Raw genomic sequence first — 21832 nt, 5'->3', positions numbered from 1 at the left:
CTCTTCATTTACTAGTGCTGTGTTGACAGAGCTCCTTTTATTTGGGGTGCCTCGCTTTTCAAGAGTTATTTACAATGAGAGTGGAGCAGCAAAAACGATAACTCCATTTTAAACCTGCTTTTTCAGCCTCTGCTGCTGCCTTTCAGTGCTTGAGAGCCTTTGTGCATTTATTCCTGAGCTGGGCAATTACAACCCCACATTTTGCCTGACTTGTGTTTCCCAATTTCACCTGTATTTCATCTCTTCAAATAGCTCTGTTATTTCTGACTGATTACTAACCATTCCTCTGTGTGTCTGACCCATTTGAATAGCAAAAGATGTCTCCACATGAACCAGAGGCTCTTACATTCCATGCTCTGATTACACAGAAAACACTCCTGAAGATTACACAGTAATACGTAAGCAATACTGCCATAAAATACAGCCCCTCATTCTACAAGCAAGCTGATTAAACCCATGAGAACTCACACGTACGAGACCTCCAACAAGGTTTTGCCTTACAAGTAATGCTTTGCTGTGTCTGAAGTTTCCTTCTGATTTGTAATGGAGAAGCATGCAGTAGTTCTGCAATTATGTGGTAAAAATCAGCCAAGTAACAACTGTACTTTCGGCCAGAACAATGAATGCAATCATGAAGCAATTAGTGCAGGCAGCAGATGGTTTGCTGCTCTTTTTTTCTCAAGACTGGAAGGAAAAAGCCATGACTTAATAAGGGACTGGTCTGTCAGAAGTGGTAATTCAAGTCTGCTGCCCAAGGCAGAGACACGGGAGAGAGATATGGGAACAAAAGTAACAGTCATTGAACCTTAACGAGTTGTTGCTCGTCAGCTGAATCCCAGTAATTAACCACATTCACTCATAAACAACACCCAAGAAACTAGGACATAAAATTATTTCAGTTAAAACAGATTTCCCTATCATTCAGTGAATCCAAACAAATAAAAAAGATCTTATCATAGTGATAGGCTCAGTGGGCTGTGAAGAGATTGAGGGATGATTCTATGTGACCCATTTCCTGTTGGTTACAACTGAGCAATAAGAGGCATGGATTACTGTTGGCTTTGCCCTCATCAGTCCTGAATTGGATGGATAACTTCTGAGAACAAAAGCAGTCCAGATCCAATGTGATTCCTGTCTCTCCAGCTCTTGCTCTTATTCACCATCTGATTCTCCTGGTACCATTTGCATCAATGACATGATGCAAATGGATGACAACAATCATGTTGCAAGAAGGGTGCAAACATGTTTTCTAGTTGACTCTCACCTCTCTCCTGTCAACAGCAAAATTAAATGACTGTGCTAACCATTACTGATCAACATCCAACTCACTCTTTACAGTCCCCATCAACACCACCTTCACAGAATCTTGAATCAGTGGCATCAAAGTTAGTGGCATCAAAATGTAAATTCTTTACCATGCAGATATGTTTCCCTTGCCTCCTTGGGTGACTCTTAGCCAGTATGCACACAGTGCCTGGAATCCAAGGAGTAAGGGTTCTCTTTCCTTAAATAAGGCCTTAGCACAAGATCAGAAAATAGCTAACAGCAGTGTCATTTGTCCCAAAGTACCCCACAGCTCCCTTTGCAATTATCTAAATACCTGCAGGACCTCTTAATTACTGTCAGAAAATTCTGCCTTTGGATATACAAACATGAAACCAATGGGAGTCATTTACACTTAGCCATAGGCTGAACTTGACCCTTGGTTTGAGTTACATTTAATTTAGTCCAAGCTGATTAATACTCTTTGCCTGCTGGTTACCCTCTACACTTCTTGGCCAAAGCTTGTTAAGTCAGAAAATGTATCCATTAGTCTTTAAAGCAGAAACCAGGCCTGTGACTCATACCCATTCAGAGTGCTTTTAAAATTCTATTTTGAATTTAATTGGTACAGATCTACAGACCTTGTGCTACCTGATTTTTGTCTTGCAACTACAGTACTGAATTACTAACAGTTATCTAATTTGCTAATCAACACCATAACAAAGAAATTTTGTCATACAGCCTACAGCCTCTCACCCCAAACACCCCATACATCCAACTCCAACACCAACCCCATAAATTCAGGTTAACGCAAAAAAGGACCCTTTGTTCTTATATCCATATTGTTTTTTAGGATTCTGTACAAATGGGAGTTTCCTATGGAATAGTGTCAATACTTGTTGGTAGCCATCTATCATAAATTAAATAAGCCTTAGCTGTATGGCCTCTAATTCAGAATTATTTCCTGATCAGACTGAATACCATAACAACTGAAATAAATTTTCTACTATATCATACTTTTATTTGTCAAAATTCCCACTGAAAGCTTCATTGTTCTTCATGTAATAAATTTCCTGCTTATTAACACACAGTAATGTTCACTTCAACAGGTCCTAAAAAGACATCAGAGACCAGCTTCTGTTCTGTTTCATATCAGTCCAGAGAACTCAATGGTCACAAGGGAAAGGAAATGTTTTGACCTTGACTAATTACATACTGAACACCCAGAAATAATTTAATCTTCACCTTCCTCTGAACAGAGTATATATATAACCACAGTACACTCTACAAAATGCTGTGAGAGGGGTGAGTGAAAAATATTGTATGGAACTCGGAAGAATTAGGCAGGGAAGATGCATTTCTCAGTTGCAAAGGATATTAAGCTACAGCCCTGGAATTATACTGGGTTTGAATTTAAAATGCAGGACTGAAATATTCGAAAAATTTCAATAAGATCATTTTGTGACCTTACCTACTTACTTAGTTATGCCTTTATTTTCTCAGGTTTACAGTAAGAGTAACAACAAGACTAATTTATGCAAAAGGAAAATTAGTCGTTTAATGCTTTTACAATGAATTAAAATACGCAGATGAAAAACATCATTGAATTCAATCTTTTATGTTGATGTTTACACTAACGTATAACTTGAACAATTCAGCTAATACAATTATTGCTTAGACTTTGCAAATTTTTTTTGTCTTTTTCTAGTTTTATTTAAAAATGTCAAAATGTCAGGACGTGAAATCTGCCATTTCTCAGAGCAGTTTGCTCCAATGACTAGTTACTTTACTGCAGAGTTTATCTGCCATTGACTCCTAACCATCAAATTTTGTTAGAAGTTTTTATTGCTGGATCAAAATGCTTACTCCTATATTTTGTCTTCCTCCACAGAGATATTTATGCACAACAATACAGTTTCCCTTCAATCTTTTTGTTAAACTAAGGAGATTGAGGTCTATCAAGTCCTTCACTGGAAAACAACTCCTTGTGAGGATTGATGTGTCTGATTTTTAAAAAGTTCTAACAATGAGTTCTCCAAAATAAAGTCTTGTGGTGTTGTGTTCGGTTGGGCAGCAGAAAATCAAGGTAAATCTCACAGCATATTTATTTGGCTGATGGATTACCTGTACTGAAGGAACTGAACTTCAAAGAAAATTGATTCACTGATACTTTTTCTCTTAGAAAATCAAAGACTACTTGAAAATATGCCAACCAGATGGGAAAAAGGATTGTCTTATACTGTTCTTGGAGCTGATGCTAGGCTGGAGCAAGACAGTTGTGAAATAAGAGGACAAAAGCCTCATTAGAGGTTGTGATTCCTACAGTGAAGGACCCTAGCTGTCTTCTCTGCCCATTGCCTGTCACACAGTACTGCTTGCCAAAAGGACGGATGACTAAATGCAGACTGCCAGATCAGTAACTGAGGGCTAGGCCCCAAGAATACAATAGATGCCCATGTCCTTTACTTTGACCTTTATGTTGAGGCTTGCTCAATGTTTTCTGCTTGGAAATACCAAACTGGTATTTCCATACTGTCCTGGTATCACCTTCAAAACCACCTGAATGTTCTGCAGCAGTTACACAAAGAGATGGAGAAACCCCAAGTTCTTCCTAGGCAAACAAAGCAAAATGCTGCCAAAAATTCTTACCTTCTGATCTTGGCTGTAGGCTAAGATCCAATCTTCCTGCTTGGGGTGGAAGAGCAGACTGTGGATGTAGAAGTTCAGACGGTATTTTTGATAGGTGGCTCCTTCGTCAGAACTGATTAATAAGCTGCTTTCAACTTCTGGATCAGTCAGCAGCATAATCTACATGGAAGGGAAAGATGAAAATACAGTGGTGAAGAGAAAACAGATGGAAGAGTAAGTAAGCAGCTAGGAACTACAGATAAGCTTATTAAATATGGCTATTTCAAAACGTTTCATTGTAATGTCAAACCTACCATAGCCAATACTTCAGTAATTAAAACACTATATTTCAGCTATGCATATAAACACATAATATATGACCAAATAATCACAATGGCTTTACCACTAGTTAAATCAGACCTAAATGAAGTTATGCTTAGGTTATTTGAAAAATTAAACCTGAAATTTTTAACTTACTAAGTTACCAGACAGGTACAGTGGGGTGCTAGGGTCTTTAAGAATGATCCATTGGAGTGACAGACAAAAAGTTAGGTGTTAAGAAAACAAGAAAAAAACCAAACCAAAACAGAGAGAGGAGAGTGACACGTTAGAGGATGATCTCTAATGGTGAGTTTTGTTTGACTCTGCCAGAAATTCCAGAGAAGACAGTTTCATTGCCTGAAACATTATAACGTGGCTGTCTGCAACAAGCAATCTTGCTCTGGCAGAAGAACACATTTGATAACATAATGGGTTCTTTCCATCCCCAGTTCCTACTGTGCTGTGAATTACAGATTTGGTGGTATATAAAAAATAATCTCTGCAAAGTAAATTTGCTTTCCAGCTTTGTCCAGGAGTGTTAGTTTAGCAGTCACAAAAGATATACAGCTTGTAGTTGTAGTAGCTACTTCTCCCCATTAACTGTGGTATTAATTGGTCTGCATTGCTGATGAATCAGAGAGAATAATGAGTTACTGCTCTCGTGTCTCTGCACAAGAGAATGTATAGGTCTAATCAGTAAAAAGAGATCATTCCAGTATTTCAGCAAGCAACAGAGTAATACCCCTAAGGAATGGGAATGAGGTATCATGAGTGAAAACCATGAAAAATTCTAAAGAATATTTGCCTGGAAAGGTATTAAAGCCTTGAATCATTAGGATTTTTATTTTATTTTTTTTTTCTAAGTTGCTTTGCAAATGGCAAACACTGATCTGGTTTAGACAAGCCTGAAATGAAAGGATCTGCACCTGACATTTCTCAGAGCAAATTCCTATCTCAGTTTGAGCATTGTAAAAATTACACACTCCATTTCCTTCTTTCCTTCATTTAGGCAGGCAGAGTTAGACATAACTCACTACCTATGAATTATAAGGAGACATAGCATCTGGTGTCTGATAGACACCAGAAGGTGAAGGGGTAAATACACATATAATCTACACAGAATATCTCTTTCATTATTCTGCAGCTGCCAAATGTTTCTTTTTCTGTCTCTAGAAACCCCCTTGGTAGCACAATTTGGCCTGTGACTTAGAAGTCTGGGGTTCTGCAAAATCCTTGAACTTTCTGATTAATCTGCATAATCACAGAGCAGTTACATTACCCCATTGTATCTCTAACATAAAATAGGGTAGGGTTCCCATTGTAGCATAAAGTTACAGTCTCCTATTATATCTCTGATTTATTTTAGAAATTTGTGACGAAAACATGCATTATTATACATTTTTATTTTCATTTAACACTTTCAAATATACCAAGCATATTGTTGATGTGACTTCTAAACTGAAGATTGTATGACAGAAGCTACACAGAAAGGATTAATAATCAAAATATCAATATATATATATTCTACTGCCACTAAGTAGCCTATCCAGCTTCTGAAGTCAAAAATTAATTACAATGTTGTTTATCAGTTGGTTCTTTTTTTCTTACCAGACTAATTTCTGGAACAATGTTCCTATGTTTAACATTTATTGATTCAGTACTATGATTCAAGTATTATGATTTTCCTATTTTTATGACTTCCTTCTTGAGTGGATTTTGTTTATGTTAGTATTTGGAAATATCACAGCACAGCACTAATTTGGACTAGAGCAACTAGAGCAGAAATAAGCACAAATCAATGGGCTTGATGCGAGCTCCCTGAAGTTAATAAGAGTCTTGTCATTGACTTTGGATTGTGCCTCCAAGGCAAGTTGTTAATCAAGATCCAGTCTAGTCTCAAATATTTCCTTCTACCTGCACAAGGAACTCATCTGACCTCATCACTGCCACATCCAAGCACAACACTGCCTTAACACATTTTCTGTCAGGCCACTCCTCTGAAGTGCGAAAGTGCTCTTATCTGCATTTCTTAGAAAGGGAATCCAGGGATAAACTGTTGAGGCACTGAAGCACCTAATTCCACATCCAATCAATAAAAGTTAAGTGCCTGAACAGACTTGCTAACACTGCTGACTTCGGCTTTAATCTGCTAACTGCCACCCTGGGCTGTTAGTACTTTGTTTTCAGATATCTACGGGTCTCCAAACGCCCTGGCTATTGCATTGGGATAACCAGCCATTCTGTACCTAAGAAGTGTTTCAGGACACACCAGTTTTGCTACATATGTCAGCAGTAATACTGCCTTAGAGGTGGCAGAGCTGTGAGGAACTGCTGCAGGTTTATGCAAGGGCACACAGAGAGTCGTAGACCAGGGAGGGATTTGATGGACGACTCCACTAGTAAGATTGCTAACTACGAGACCAACTTTCAGCATTATCTGCTCCACTGTTGTACCCTGTATTGCCAGTCACTTTGCACAGATGTCATAAGACAAAACACGGTAGAGTCGACTATCAGTCACTACTCACATCAGTCACAACACCACATTTCTTACAAGATAAGAAAAGCAAATTTCATTACAACATATCTGTGTGTAAATAACCAGCGTTACCAGCCCAAAAGATAGCATTTATTGGATAAGTAAAATAAATTGATACCTGTATGAAAAATACATCAAAATGAGAGGGAAATGCCATGTGTATCTACATAAACATTTCAGATAAGACCAGGAGTGTGCTTCTGAAATTAACCCTTTCAAATTTTGGGGGAAATCTCTATAGCAAGTCCTTACACATTGTGTTCTGACTCATCCCACAGTGATCTTGGAGGACAGAAGTGGCATTCCTTTTCAAGGATACTAAACCAGAACATACCCTGCCCATGGCAGGGGGTTAGAACTAAATAATCTTTAAGGTCCCTTCCATTCCAAACCATTCAATGATTCTATGATACATTTCAGGAGTTCATCTAATGTTTTCTAAACACTACTGGACACTCAGATCAGAGTATCAGGCTAGCACTACTCTAAAGTCAGACCCTCTGCCTCCTAAATGCCCAGACTGCAGATGTCATCTCAGCTTCAACCATTTCATTCTACAAACACACTTCCACTGAGCTGTCCTACGTGATAATGTGGTTGCAGTCACATTAGTTTAGTTTTATTGCCCAAGTTGCCTGGAATATAAATGAGAAAGAAGGGAAAGTACAATTAATTTTAATGCTTTTGTTGTTGCAGCATATGAAACACAGAGTAACTACATTTCAGAATTTCCCCTGAAATAAATTAATCCAATTTCGTCTTTGAAGTAGTCTACTACCCATTGACTTGATGCAGTTCCTTATACAGAAAATACAACTGGACACAGACGTGTTGAACAGGAAAAGCAAGAAAGCCAAAACCAGTAACAAGAACAAGAGTGAATCTAAGTTTAGATGCCATAAACTTCAATATCTAAGAATATGTAAGATAAGAGATTATAAAGAAACTATTTTTATAATTTTCAGCTTTACTGTAGAAAGCATGCTGGATTTACTGAAATGTGAGCTCCTCAAAGGAGCATCAAACATCTTGCTCTGTTTCTACAGTGCCTAATACAACATATCACCACTTTTCCAGCTATCACTGGGTTTTGGATGAGTATATTCTGGACATCACTCAGGAATCAACATGACCTTTGTACATGAAAATCACACATTAAATCTATCTAGGTCCATAGAGCCTGTTGGGAAAGACAACCTAGCTGATGAAGTCATACAAGATTTTTGAGGTGTCCCCTTGCCAAAGGATCTGAAATTGCCATGGGATAACTGGCTGGAAAAGACCTCTAGGATTAAAGAGTCCAACCATTAAATTAACAGTGCCAGGTCCACCCTTAAACCATGTCCCTAAGCACCACACTTACACACTTTTTGAACACTTCCAGGAACAGTGATTCCACCACTTCCCTGAGTAGCCTGTTCCAATGCTTGACCATCCATTTTCAGTGAAGAAATTTTTCTAATATCCAATCTAAACTTCCTCTGGTCCAACTTGAGGCAGTTTCCCCTTGTCCTATTGCTTGTCACCTGGGAGAAAAGACCCACCCCCACCTGTCTACATAAACAATAACAATATTATCAGCTCAGGTGGGCTGATCTAGCAACTTCTGTGAAGAATTGGGCCCATGATTTTTATGTTGACAGTTTTTAAACTACCTCTGATTCCATCATTACAAAGTAAAGTTATTAATGCAGGAGTAAGAAGAGCCATACTCATCTGCCCCGCACTTCCAGTAAAGGCCCTTTGTAGAGGCAGACCAACCTTAGAGCGCCCCTGGTGTGGTTTATTGTTTGTCTTTTGTTAAATGAAAATGAAGAGTGCGTATGAGCCAAGACTCTACTTCTCCCCAGCAAAAGTAATTGCTCTCTGTTCAGATCAGTGCTCAGCAATGATCAGAATCTGCTTATTCACACCAGGCGCAGCAAGTACACACTGCACTTCCTGATGGTCCAGATGGATTGGTTTTTTTCTCTATAAAAAAGTCAATATAGTCGACACAGGCTTTTGCAACCAAATGCAAGTCATCCACTAATCATCTACACCCTGAAAAGGAAGCAACTCAACTTGATCTGCCTTTTTCTAGAAGTGACAAATGAACACAAAACATAAGTTATAGATCTTAAACAGTCCTCAATTTTTTCACCCCTTTTTTGATGCTAATTCTGCTGATGACAGATTGCTCTTGACAATTACATGTATTTTTGCTGTCCTCACAAAAAATCCCAGGAATTATTAGCAAGAGGATTCTGATTTTGCTTCTACAGACGGAATTGGGATCCTTTTGTAACTACCCTGAATGCTAGATTTAGTGGCTTAGTAAAAAGAGCCCAGAACTGCTCTTTTATTTTAGCCACTGATATCTCCACCTGGACCAACTTTTTCCTAACATTTTGTAGGAGAGAGCATAGTATCAGTGAAATAGAACAGTATAAAAAAAAATCCAAATGCATTTCATAGGTTCACATGTTCTTTCATTCACTTCTGATGTATGAACAAATCTGAGTTATTACACCTGAGCAGAAATAGGGATAAAATGCAAATTGGGTCAAAGCTACTGAAAGAACCTTTACCTTCCTTACCTATCACACTCTTCATGCATAGACCCAACACTGGTGACCCACACGGAACAAGTAATATTTCTCACAGAAAGAAATGAGTGAAGCACAGCAAAAGAAGAAATCAGCAAGTAAGAACAAAAATATCCCTAACAAAAGGTCATTCCCTACCTAAATTGTCTAAATGATTGCATTTATTTTTACAGCTTCTCTGCATGTCAATTACAAAATTTTAGAGGGTTGTGGGGGGAGTTTTTTTCACATGGTGACTGATTACAAGAGTTGGAGTCTCAACACAACAAAATGTAATTTCTGCCACTTCTGAATTTGGATTGCATTTGCAAAGCATGAATATTGTGTAAAGAGAGAACCTGATCCTCCAGATTCAGCAGTTCATGCATGTATTTCAAAGCAATGCTCTCTGCTATGAATTAATTAAACTAGTTCATTGCTTAAGCTTTCTCAAGATCTAGAATAAGATATAAAGTGAAACAAGGCAAAGAAAGGTCATGACATTCTGAAATAAATGCAACACTAATGTAAAGCAAATTAGACCTATTGCTTTTACAGGACTGAGTTGCTGGAAGCAGTAAATGGTTGCAAGAGCAAATAAATTAGAGACAAAATCACAAAAGAAATAACAAGCATTTAGTTATTTAGTTAGATATTAATACAGAAAGAGGAGACTGAAGCCTTTGAAAAGTTTAACAGTCTTTACTCATGGGTTAACATCAACTGCTGTAGAACTGTGTACAGGAGTAATGCCACCAAAAGTTGGCCCAAGTTGCTGCTTCAAATAAATTGGCGCACAGCACCAGCACCTAAATGAAAACATGAAATGAGCTAGAGCTGACAGTTTTGAAGCTGTTGCTATTGCCAACTAAAAGACAAGGTTAGTTGCTAAGCAATTTCATTAAGACACCATTAAAATAATACACCAATAATTCAATTAAGGCATTGTGGAGTATTTTATTGCCAGAAGTTCTTGTTAACTCCGAAAGTGCAGTAATTTTGTAAAGAAAGAAAAGACTTCAGTGACAGAATTACACTTCCAACACTGAAGAAAAATTAGTAATATTGCCTTTGAATGATGACCTGGTTTGGAATGGTCTCAGAAGTAAGTAGAAATGACCTCTTTAATACAAGGAAAAGGTCTGTGAACAAGTTATTTTGCATCTATTACTCAGTGACTTATGAAGAAAGAGGTTTTTATTCATACAAAGATGCAAAATCCAAGCTCATTAAATCAGTCTGCACTTTGCTGATATAGATGGGAACATACTTCAAGTCTCCCCCAAAGAAAACTATAGTCATGATGACTAGACAGTATAATTTAGATTCAGACTGAGACCAGATCTGGACAGTAGAAACTATCATCATTTACCCCATAAACCCACAGGAGGTCCATAAGTGGTAGGATATCACCATCTTCCTCAAACCTTGGCTGTTTAAATGTAAGAGAAATGGCATGATGAAAGGTTCAGATGATGAATTCATCTTGTCTGCCACATGAAAAATTTAGTGCTCATTGAGTGATAAGACAATCTCTTGTCAGCAGAATACTAGATGGCAAAGGACTATATTTTAAGAGAGAAAAATTACCACCTGCCAATATTTTTGAAAGCTGGGATTTCACAGTGTTCCTAATAGAAGAATTGTCAAGAATTGAATTTGGTATCTTGATGAATGTTATTTGAAAAAAAATTTAAAAGCTGGTTAGTGGATGGAAAAAAAGAATACATTTATCTGTTCTGTATTATGGAAATGTTCATTACAGGCCAAAAGTGACCACAAAATAAAGCAGCCAATTAAAGTTCTATTTTTTATTGTCTGTGGGAATCATCTGGGGTTGATTTACCAGATGGAAGGAGTGAATGCGTGTATCAACAAAAACTTAGAAATACTTTATGTGCTGGTATATAATTAATATATACCACCAAAGTCCCAGGTATAAGGGTTGGGTTAATAGAGCATAGAGTCATGAAAAGCAAATATGAGGCTGAGACACCTCTGCAGATGTGATGCAGTTGTTCTCTCTGTTAATCCTATGTGATACAAATGGGAATATACAGAAAATCCAGAGGCTTGGGGAAAAGATTTTTCCTAAGAGATAACAGAGTACAAAACCAATTCCTCCTTACTCTGAACATCGTCTCAGCAAACCTCTGGAGCACCAGTTGGAATGGGACTGTTCCTGTTTCGACCAAAATCCAAGAGAGGGCAGTGCACCCCCCAGAGCCCTTCTTGTTACTCACATCTCATCAGCATGGAGATGTCCATCAAGTGCACAGGTTGCCACCTCCAACCTTTTCTCTGTGCAGCTGAGCTCTGGCAGAAGAACTGTTTTCAGAAGTGCCTTACCTTGGACCAGACCTGAAAAGATTCATCTGCTTCTGTGTTCCATTAAAGGTGAAGTTGCCACATCTTCAGGGGTTTTGTGTGCTGCTGAGTCACTGCTTGTGGGCTGGATTGTGAACAGAGAGAAACATCGACCTTCACCTTCCCAAGAGTAAGCTGCAATCCCAGCAGCTAGGGGAAATTTCCAAAATATATATCTTGCTTTGAGGTATTAACTTTTATTGAAAGGAGGAAAAAAGACGACATGGGGGAGAAAGGAGTCACTGAAGATTAGTGTCACTTTTTAAATCTTATTCTCTTAAAACACAGCTTCCATTTCCATTACACAAGAATTAAATGAAAATTAAGATTCTATTTTTTTTCTTTAGTTAATTAACTTAGTGTTTTAATTAGGACTGTAATAAAGGACACAAACTCTTACTTGCATCATCCTTGTGGAAAAATAGAAATGTAATACTAAAAACAATATAACAATATAGAAACCCTTTCATTAACCTACTAGATTACTGCAGGATGTTTTTGAGCTACTTTTGCCATACCTTACAATTTAAATTATTATAATTTAAATTGACTTATAAATGACTTATAATTTAAATTATTAAATTTAGGCATGTAAAGACCTCTAGAGGTCATTTTCTTCAAACTCGTGCCTCATACAGAGCCAGTTTGAAAGGTACAAATAGATTCTCAGGACCTTATCCTGTCAATATTTAAATATCTTCGGAGATGGAGATTCCACAAAATTTTTGGGTCTATCCAATCTGACACTGATTAGTTTGCATTCAGTGTTACTCTTAATTTCAAAAACCTGGGATTATAAATAAATTCTAGAATAAACAAAAACACCTTCAATTTTACATTCCTTTTATCTTAAAAGTCTATCTTAGCAAGAGCTTTGGAAGCTGGAAGTGCTGTATGAGCCCAAAGCACCAAGGTTAGTTTCACCCACTGGGTTCCTGTAGCTGTGCTGAAAATAGAACTCGTCAGGCTCAGATCCTAATCACACACATAAACATTAGCTCTGGAGCAATCAGTTCTGGGGGAAGGAACGTGAAAAGATTAAGCTTCTCAGTTTTTGAAATCTCCCTCAAATCAAATTCTAGATTTTTATCTCTTCATTCCACAGCCCATTTGAATCTAATTTAGTAACCTGACGTGAAATGAAAATTTCTTGTTCCTGTTTCATTAGTATTACACACTGCTTTCTCTTCCTTTACATACATTTGACACAAAAGCCTTTATCACCAAAACCAGCTTGAAAATCTACTCCTTAAAACTAAAGTAAAACACAATAGAAACTTCAGTTCTGAAATAAAATCTAATACATAAAAATGACTATTATTATTCTTGAGAAGAAATAAAGAAACAAGGACCAAAAACTCAGGAAAGCTACAGTACTATAGGCACTTTATTTTGGACAGTACAATCTAGTTTCAATTATTAATTATCCATTCTTTTGCAACAGATGTTCTTCATTGTACTGAACAGAGAAAAACAAAATTAAGCTGAGACATTCTTACAGTCTTACTTGCTTAGGGGAGAAAAGGAACCTCAGCTTTGTAGACATCTGGAATGAGTTGTGTTCATACATATTGCCTGTACTTTGTTCTGTTGCTCAGTAAGGCATTCCTTTCACTAAAGAATCTCATGAGATTAATTAGTTAATCTTCACACTAACTTTGTGGTAGAGAAGGAAAGCGCACACATCAAGAGGGAAAATTACTTGGACAAACTCCACTAATCAATCAATGGCACAAAAAGAAAGAAGCCACTTGCACTGTAAGCATATTACAAACAATAGCATCTCCCAGCCCCAAATAATGGACACGAAGGGTTGTTAATCCTAATGAAAGCAAGACGAGACTTTAGGCCTAAAAGTATGGTAACCTAAGCAGAGCTACAAAAGGAAGAGGGAAAACAAGGGGAGCAATTTTTCCCCGGAGGGCAAGTTAGTGATAAATGCACAATCCACATGATGAACTCTGGAAGTGTTCAAGGCAGGTTGGATTAGGTCCTGAGCAACCTGGTGTAGTGGAAGGTGTCCCTGGTTATGGCAGGGGGGATTGGAACTAGATGATCTTTAAGGTCCCTTCCAACCCAAACCACTCCGTAATTCTCTATATCACAGTTATGCCAAGCCTAGACAGATGGTCAATTCACTAAACACTTGGCTTCATAGCCAACTGGTTCAAGTCATGTCACTTGCCTCTGGCCAGCCCTGGCACCTGTGTGGCACTGTGCTGTTTAATACTTCAACGGCTCTTACTCTTGCCTATGTTTTACAGCATTCCCCAAGTAAAGAAACAAGGGGGAGGAAACATCACAAAGCTATGCGCACCTCAGAGCGGTGCCCTGCTGGTCCAAAGGACATTATTATCTATACTTGCTCACCTCCACCTCTCTGTACAACTTCTTATCCCTCCATTTCTTATAGATGTTCTCATCTTATTTCACTTAAAATCCACCAGCTGAAAGTGTTCAGTAAACATGGCTGATTTTGTCCAAAGCACTTAAACCAGCACATCAGTTCTCAGGTGCCTCCAGCTGAAGAGTGCTCATGAACCACTGGAACGCAGTAATAACTTTGAATAGTAGCTGTTTGATCCAGTAGGGTTAGTAAGAAATTGCTACTTTTTCTTCATCTGTTTTCCCTTTGCTGCAAAATTCTTGGGACTGACTTCATTGCGGCTGGAGACATTGTACCCATCTGAGGCAAATATCAGATCCTTTAGCATCTGCTGCTTTCTTGTCCTGAACTTAAAAATCTTAATAGAAAGTGCAACAACTTGGAGTATTCAGTTACTCCCCAGATTATACGTTCTGGGTGGTAGAAGTGGGAGGGAAAGTAAAAGTACAGTTTTTCATGACAGTTATCAATGTTTCGGAAAAAGAGCAATTCGCATTTCAGACTTTTATTTTCTCCCAAAATTATACAGACAAACATGAAAGAAAATGAAAACTTATATACAGTAAAAAAAAAAAAAGCAGTACCGTCAGTAAATTGTCTGCAAAAATAAAGGCTGTTTTTCAAGTAGTGACAGAATTTTTTCCATTTATTTTGCTCATATGTTTTATAAACACTCAGACATTATTTTAACATTTAACTACCTGAAAAATAAGAATCTGGTTCCAAAGAGTCATTCATAAAAATCTCATTTCATGTAGGATTTCTGTTTATCTTTTTGTTGTTTTTAGGGTGAGGGAAGAAGGTTATTAGTTATCATTTACATTACTTCAGAAGAGTTTTCCTGTGGAACTCTGAAGACTAGAAGCTTTATTTTAACAAAATTTTAAATTCTTTCCAATTTAAAATTGATTCTACCAGCTGACAACTTTAGAAAAGATACATATCATAAGTCTCTTGACAAAATCATCAGAGTTGGCACCACAATTTCTGCACTGAATTACACTTCTTTTCTCTTGGGAGATGGCTATACAATCTAATGGTTCTTAGTGATATTTTCTTACTAGATTTAAATGGAATTGCTTTCAAGTAATTATCTGTCTATCACCACACATCTACACAACAGATGATGATAACAGCTGAGCACACATTTGTTGGATCAATATCGACTTTGTCATGGTACACCTGGTTTTGCTACTTCTTGATTTTTAGGCATGGAAATGGAAGAAAATAGTACAGGGACTGCAGCTCAACATGAATGAAGCCTCTTTCTTGAGGGTTTTAATCAGGCTCATTTTCCTACCCTACAAACATCATGAAAACAAAGGGAGGAAAATCAAAAGTTCTCTGGCAGTGGCAGGAGTGAGCAATGAAATCCTGTAATTTTCAAGAAATAGGTTCACTAAACCAGACCAAAGATTTCAAGCAGCATGTTGAGCCTGACTCCTTGTGTCACTGAAGTTAATTTCAAAAGACTGTTATATAAAAATCAAAGATTCTACAAATAAAGTTGGTGCAATGTGGGAAAGGTAAGCTTAGACACGGGGCTGTGAGTGAGGACAGTGGAGGGTAGGTCCTTTCTCTGCTAACTACAGTATAATGGACAAGCATGAACTTAGAGGAGAAAATACCAAACACAGCACGGAATCTTATGACCTTATCTGTTAATTTTCCAGTTCTCACCATACAGCATGAAGGCTCTTCATATTTACAGCACTCAGTTCTGTTCTACCATCTACCTGCTTCGAGGCTTTGAGTCCTCTTTAGTCAGGACACGTGCTAATACAGTCAGAAATTCTTTCTTACTACATAAGTTAACTGCTTCTTACCCAAATACATGGCATGACATGTTTTGTATTTTAAATGGCAAAGCATGTGTCTGTGTGTTGGCTTTGCTGAAGCTCCATGCTTTGTTTAATTTTGGCTTCTTACGTGGTAATTCTGAAATGTTCTTTAAAATTTCTACGTAGTTTAGTTTTAATTTTTCCCTCTGACTGTGAATAAATCACAGCTTCACTAATTATGTCTACAGCTAATTCTTTTTATACGCATTTATCTGATTTGCTTCTCTCCAAAGAATTTTTTGGTATTAATGCATTAATTTCCTAATCATTTCAAATTATGTTCCATGTTGCATGAACAATTGGGGAATTAGCATCTGCTTGCAAATTGTTGGTTTGGCTTTTCATTTTTGTTGTTGCAGTTGATGAACTCAAATTATCCATACTGAATATGCCTGAAAAGAATTCCACCTCCAAGAATAAATAATTCTCTTTACTTTCTTTATTGTTTTTTTTTTTGTTAAGGGAATTCAGTGCAGTTATGCAATAGCACAAACCACTGTTTTTCCTTATCAGTTATGGTATAACAGCTGCATTACTATGCAGCATCACTATGTAACACTCTTACACAGTCTTTCATAGATGCTCCTAGGTAGCTACTCTGTTGATTTTTGCAATTCTGTTATTGTTCCCTGGTTACCACAGTGCAGGCTCCCAAATGGAACTACAGTGTTACAGACCACTTACGATATGTAAGCAACTTTAATGTGAGTATTAAGCTCACATTAAGCAAGGGCACCATTGTTCAGCTGCCAAAGGCTCTATATTGCTGTTTTTCACAGAGGTGACTTCCTGAGCCTATTCAGACACAGATACATAAAAGCTCTTCCGGATCACATCAAGATGTTGCAATAGTATAAGGGATAAAATATTCATGAAGAAATGATTCCCTGTGCCTCATTTCTCTCCTTGCATACACCATATGACACCCAAGATGGATGACAATGTAGAAAGTAAGGTGCTCTTATCCTATTACTACTCGATTTTAGAGTTGTTGATGTTTCTTCTCCTTGACCCTGTCATTTTTCCCTTTCTTTCCATGCAATTTTCCTTCTTCTAAAATCACTCATTTTCCCAAAGTTTTTAAATAAAAGTGACATAAAGAGTATGATACATCAATCTGCTGAGATTTTGTGACTACCCCACCTTTAATTCATGAACTAATCTATATTTACAATGTCTAAAGCAAAGGATCAGCATTCTTGATTTGTCTTCATATAACATCATGGCAGGCATGATCAATTAGTTCAATACAGACAGAAAACCGATTTTTAAAATAGAACATCACTCGGTACAAAAGCCTACTGAGGTTAATAGAGGATGATTAGAAGTTAATGGCATTATTAAAGGTTGAACCAACTGAGGCTATACCTTTCTATTTTCATCACCCAATGCGTAGTTTCATCAATGAAAAGAAATGTAGGCTCCACCTTTTTCAAGAACACTGGTTTTGCAGAAGTACTGCAACAAGTTATATGTCTTAATGCTGTCATCTCCAAATAGAGCCTTCTTGAAGGCTGAATGTCACCTGCCTGTGTCTCTAGAGACACGTTGAGACATGCTGATGGAAAGTTCAATCTTTAACTCTCCTTGGCTTTTTAATAAGGTGACTAAAGCTTTTAGCAGTCACACAGTGGTGGAACTTGCAAGAAGGCTTTCTTGCACAATAGACGTTATAGTTTCTAGAACCAAACTGGGGCAAAGCATTGCTGGATTCTTGTAAGAATATCACTCTAACAGAACTTATTTTTCTACTTAAAATACAGCATGCAAGGAGGAGTATAAAAAACTACTCTTGTTCCAGGGTTTTTTTTTAAAGGAAGAAAAGATGATGGGTACTTTCAAGTGACCTTCCTAGCTGTGTAGCTGATCTTGCTAAATCAGAATCCTACTCATTATGAGATTAATTGTCAAAACTGTACAGAAGCAATCCTGCAGCAAAGAAAGCAAGGAATCATACTTAGCAGCAGTTTTAAAACTGACTGAAGAAAACACTAGAATTTATGGTATTTTTGTTTTAGTGACTTAATACTATGGAGTCAAACTCAAAGATCACCTGCTTCTACACTTAGCAAAGTTCTGTGAGAGCATGAATTGTCCTTCAGTATCATACTTCATGTCAGGTACTTGGGTGTCTGCTCACCAAACTTCAATTAGTGTTAGAGAGGTTGAGGCACTAATGACTTCAAGCAGTGCCATTACTCATGAGATGACAAAGGAAACAGACTAAGCCCCTAATGCTTTAATGGCTTCAAAGAGCTGGGGATGTTAAACTGTGTGATAGCTCACTCCTAATTATGGAGAGTATGGAACCAATTTAACTCAATCAACTAGCTGGCTTCAAAGACAGAGTTGTATTTTTGTTATCAGAAGCCAGTGATCGGTATCAGTCTCAGCAGCAAAGATAACTCATGCAACAATAGCTGTTGTGTGCCAATGACTGCTAATGAGAACTTGATCAATAGTATTTCTAATGACACAATTCAGACTGTAATGGGGCTGCTTCTGGTAAAAGGGAAAGTAAGTTAGGAATGATTATAGCATCAGCCACAGCAAATTCCAGTGCTGCCTATTTCTTGCTATTCCACCTGCTGCTTCATATTCAGTAAGTATTTCTCCAGTTGTATCTGCATTGTTCAACCCCTACATTAAAGACTCCAAGGATCACAATGCTTAGATGCTTACAGCTACTATTCTGTAGAACTCCTGAGTTACCTACTAATGTTTTATTATTTCTATAATGCCTAGTGGACAGTAGGTGAGAGCAAAGCTACCATTTTTTACCATTCAGGCAGCCTCAAACAGGATCATATATAACCAGCATTTTCTCGCACTACTTCCTGGAGAATACACTCCAGACATAGACAGGTATTAATTTCCAGGTCTGTCAGCTGCTCAGCAATACAGACAACGTTGGCTGACTGGATGCTCCTAGCAATATTTCTACATTTGCACTCAACAGGTCAGGTAGCCTTAAGCTTTCACCTCACAAGCGAAAAACAAATGGTAGGCCATTCTGGCCCCTGGGAATACTATCCCTACTGCTATAGAGGGCAACTCTATAATAAAGTGAAACTAGTTTATCTTTAAGTTCTTCTACGCATAAGTTTAAAACGTTGTTCAGATGGCAGCACATGCCATACATAAAGAAAACAAGATTTGGTAAGCTAGCAATCGAAAGAACACATTCTAGACACCTCACAGAGAAATCACACAAACATGAGAAAAAGTGGAAACTTGAGGATATAATAATTTTACTACAGAAAGGGTTTAGGTAAGTCAGAAGCAAGAGAAGAAAACTGCATTCTAAAGTGAAATTTCAGAACAGACTTGGTTCAGGCAAAGGTACCAGAATTACATGCAGTGAAAAGTCTTTCACAAAAAGTATGGTTGGTGTGAAAAACAGTGACAATAGAGGTGAAGCCAAACAACACTATGAAGTTCCTACTATGCTGGATCATTTGCTGTTGTAGTCAGCCTAAGTCACAGAAGTTTCAATTATATTTTGTTACTGCACTGTCAGTACTAGCATCCTCAAAAAGAAGGGATCACCTTTTTTTGCGAACCAATGTAAGAAACCAGTTTAATTTCACTGCACGTGTGTGGGTGAATGAAAAAATCATACGTACTAAGAAGACTAGGAAAGTAAAAACTATAGCAATATAAGTCAATTCCCACAGGCAAGATAACTGTCTTGTTTATTGTACATTAGTTGCCCACGTGTAAATATTTCTCCTCACTTTCACTAAGGCATAAGCACCATCAAATTTATGACACTGTTTCAGTGACATACTGACATAGTGGACAACTACTATGCAGTAGTCAACATGCTAGAAATCAACAACCCAAGGTGCTTGACAGTAATTTGCTATGGAGACATAACCAGAAGTAGAAAACAACTGAGGACTGGCAATCAGAAACAGAGAGAGGCAAAAAAAATCAAGAGTGTTAGTGGTCTTGGCAATCAATGCTAACCACAGTCCCTGCTCATAAATATTTTACTAAGCCCTGTCATTACAGATAAATGGAGTATTCAAAACAAAAATGTATCCTTCTCTAGCTGATGCACTAACCCTGCTAAATACTTTGGCTGTGAAAAAGACCAGATCATACAGAGAGACAGAGTTCATGCTGAATTTTCTGCTCCTCTCAGTCTACCAGCAGGAGAAACCTCCTCTTGAGGCTACATTATGTTCTAGGGGAATAAAAGAATTGCCTAGAAGAGCCAGTTGCATACACTGAACATTCAGTTCCCTGAAACTGAAGATAGGATAGATTTATACTGTCACATCAGTAAACTAAAAGATGTTCTTCCTGACTATAGCGGGTCATCAAATGGTGCCCAAGTGGTGTGCTTCTGTAATAATTATTGAATGTGGCAAAGACACTCTTTTTCACATAATTACTCAATCTTCTTGACTCTCCAACAAGATATCGGCTATTCTCATCGGTTGAACTGTCACTATAAAAAAAAGAATTCACTGAATCAGAGCTAGGAACATGACAAATAGCAGACTTTGCTAGGACTTTTTATTGAATAACTTATTTGGAAAGTATTTCCTTAATCGACTCTCATTATATTATTGTATTGTACCTATTCCATCAAAAAAATGTCAGAGATGTCTTTTTCCTCATTTCCCAAAATTCTAATAGATAATGATGTGCCCAATTGTTAACATTCAAAAGCAGAGAAATGATTAACATTTCTATTACTAATGTGTGAAGTTTAAATTATTTTTACTTTAGAAATAACTGGCATCAAATTTATATCAATCTCATCATGATAATTACATTTATCTAACATTGATTTTTATGTGGCAAATGATCTCCAGAAAATTTGATTACCTCACATGTATTCTTTTGAGTTATCCTTTGAATATCACAAGTACAGTAGGTGTTCTTACCTTCAATTTTAATCATGGAAAGATAAGGCACAAAGCAATTAAACAGCACATTCATTTCATTAAAAGAAGTAAGAAAGCCTGTGCCAAGGCTCAAATGCTTGAGTGCAGTATCTTTAACAGAAGACTTTCCTTCTTCCTATTACATGTTTCTGGGCCAAGTATCTTTCTTGGGAGACAAGCAGGCTATAGACACACTGTCAACAAAGTGTTGTTGTCAAACACAAACTTCATGACATTTCAGTCCCAATAGCTTTCAATACAGTGATTCTCTCCTGTTAAAAATAAAGATAAAATTCATCCAGCTGAACATCTTAGTATAAGAAAAAATCTGATGCAGAGATTACACATTACTAGAAGTTGTAGGTAGAATGGCTACACCTACAGGTCAGCAGCTCCGCTGCTAAGTGTTTAAAGAATATTTAATTTATTTTGTATATTTTTTGTCTTTTTCTTAAGTTCCAAAGTTCCTGAATAAAAGGAATGTTTACTGTAATTTTTCACACACTGTCACTGAGAGATAACTCTCTCAAACTGACTTGCACAAAGTCTTTTTGAGCGGCTTTATGAAAAACTGCCAAAGAATCCTGCACCTTCTCTGATGTTTGATCCAAAGCTCCCTGGAGTCAAGTGAAGTCTCTCCCGAGGATTCAAGCTGCAGGAGGCCTGAAGTTATTTATTAATTCCCAGTACACAAAACAGTAAATGTATATCCCCTTGTCTCTGTTCAAGTGCTTGAAATATAGATGCAGACAGACTTAATTTCAACCACACATGCAGTTTTCAGCCATTCTCTGCACACCAAAGTGAGCTGCTCCAGTGCTGGCACAGTCAGCACTGAAATGCTTTAGCATGGCGCACAGGGAGGTTTCCCTAACTGAGGGAACCTGAGGGGAGTGGAGAAAGATGCCAGGAGCTCCCAGCTCCCACAAGGGCAGAAGGGGTAACTGTGACAAGTTTCTGCACGGCGCAGCATACGTCTCCTCTGTGACTGCTCCATCCCCCCAGGCACTATAATTCTA

General features: G+C 37.6%; 1 protein-coding gene across 3 annotated transcripts in view; it reads right to left on the bottom strand.

Annotated features, from left to right (window-relative positions):
• SORCS1 (sortilin related VPS10 domain containing receptor 1) overlaps positions 1 to 21832 on the bottom strand; it is a 268559-nt gene that overhangs the window by 98420 nt on the left and 148307 nt on the right. For all 3 annotated transcript variants that reach the window (XM_027735281.2, XM_039381133.1, XM_027735283.2), the window contains exon 4: positions 3913 to 4071. In XM_027735281.2, coding sequence (XP_027591082.1) covers positions 3913 to 4071 — 159 coding nt within the window. The remainder of the gene's footprint in view (positions 1 to 3912; positions 4072 to 21832) is intronic.

This window comes from Pipra filicauda, unplaced genomic scaffold (assembly GCF_003945595.2).
Source record: "Pipra filicauda isolate LSUMZ 115617 unplaced genomic scaffold, ASM394559v2 scaffold213_size2393758_pilon, whole genome shotgun sequence".
Classification (NCBI taxonomy): Eukaryota; Metazoa; Chordata; class Aves; order Passeriformes; family Pipridae; genus Pipra; species Pipra filicauda.
This window is presented reverse-complemented; position numbering and strand designations above follow the sequence as displayed.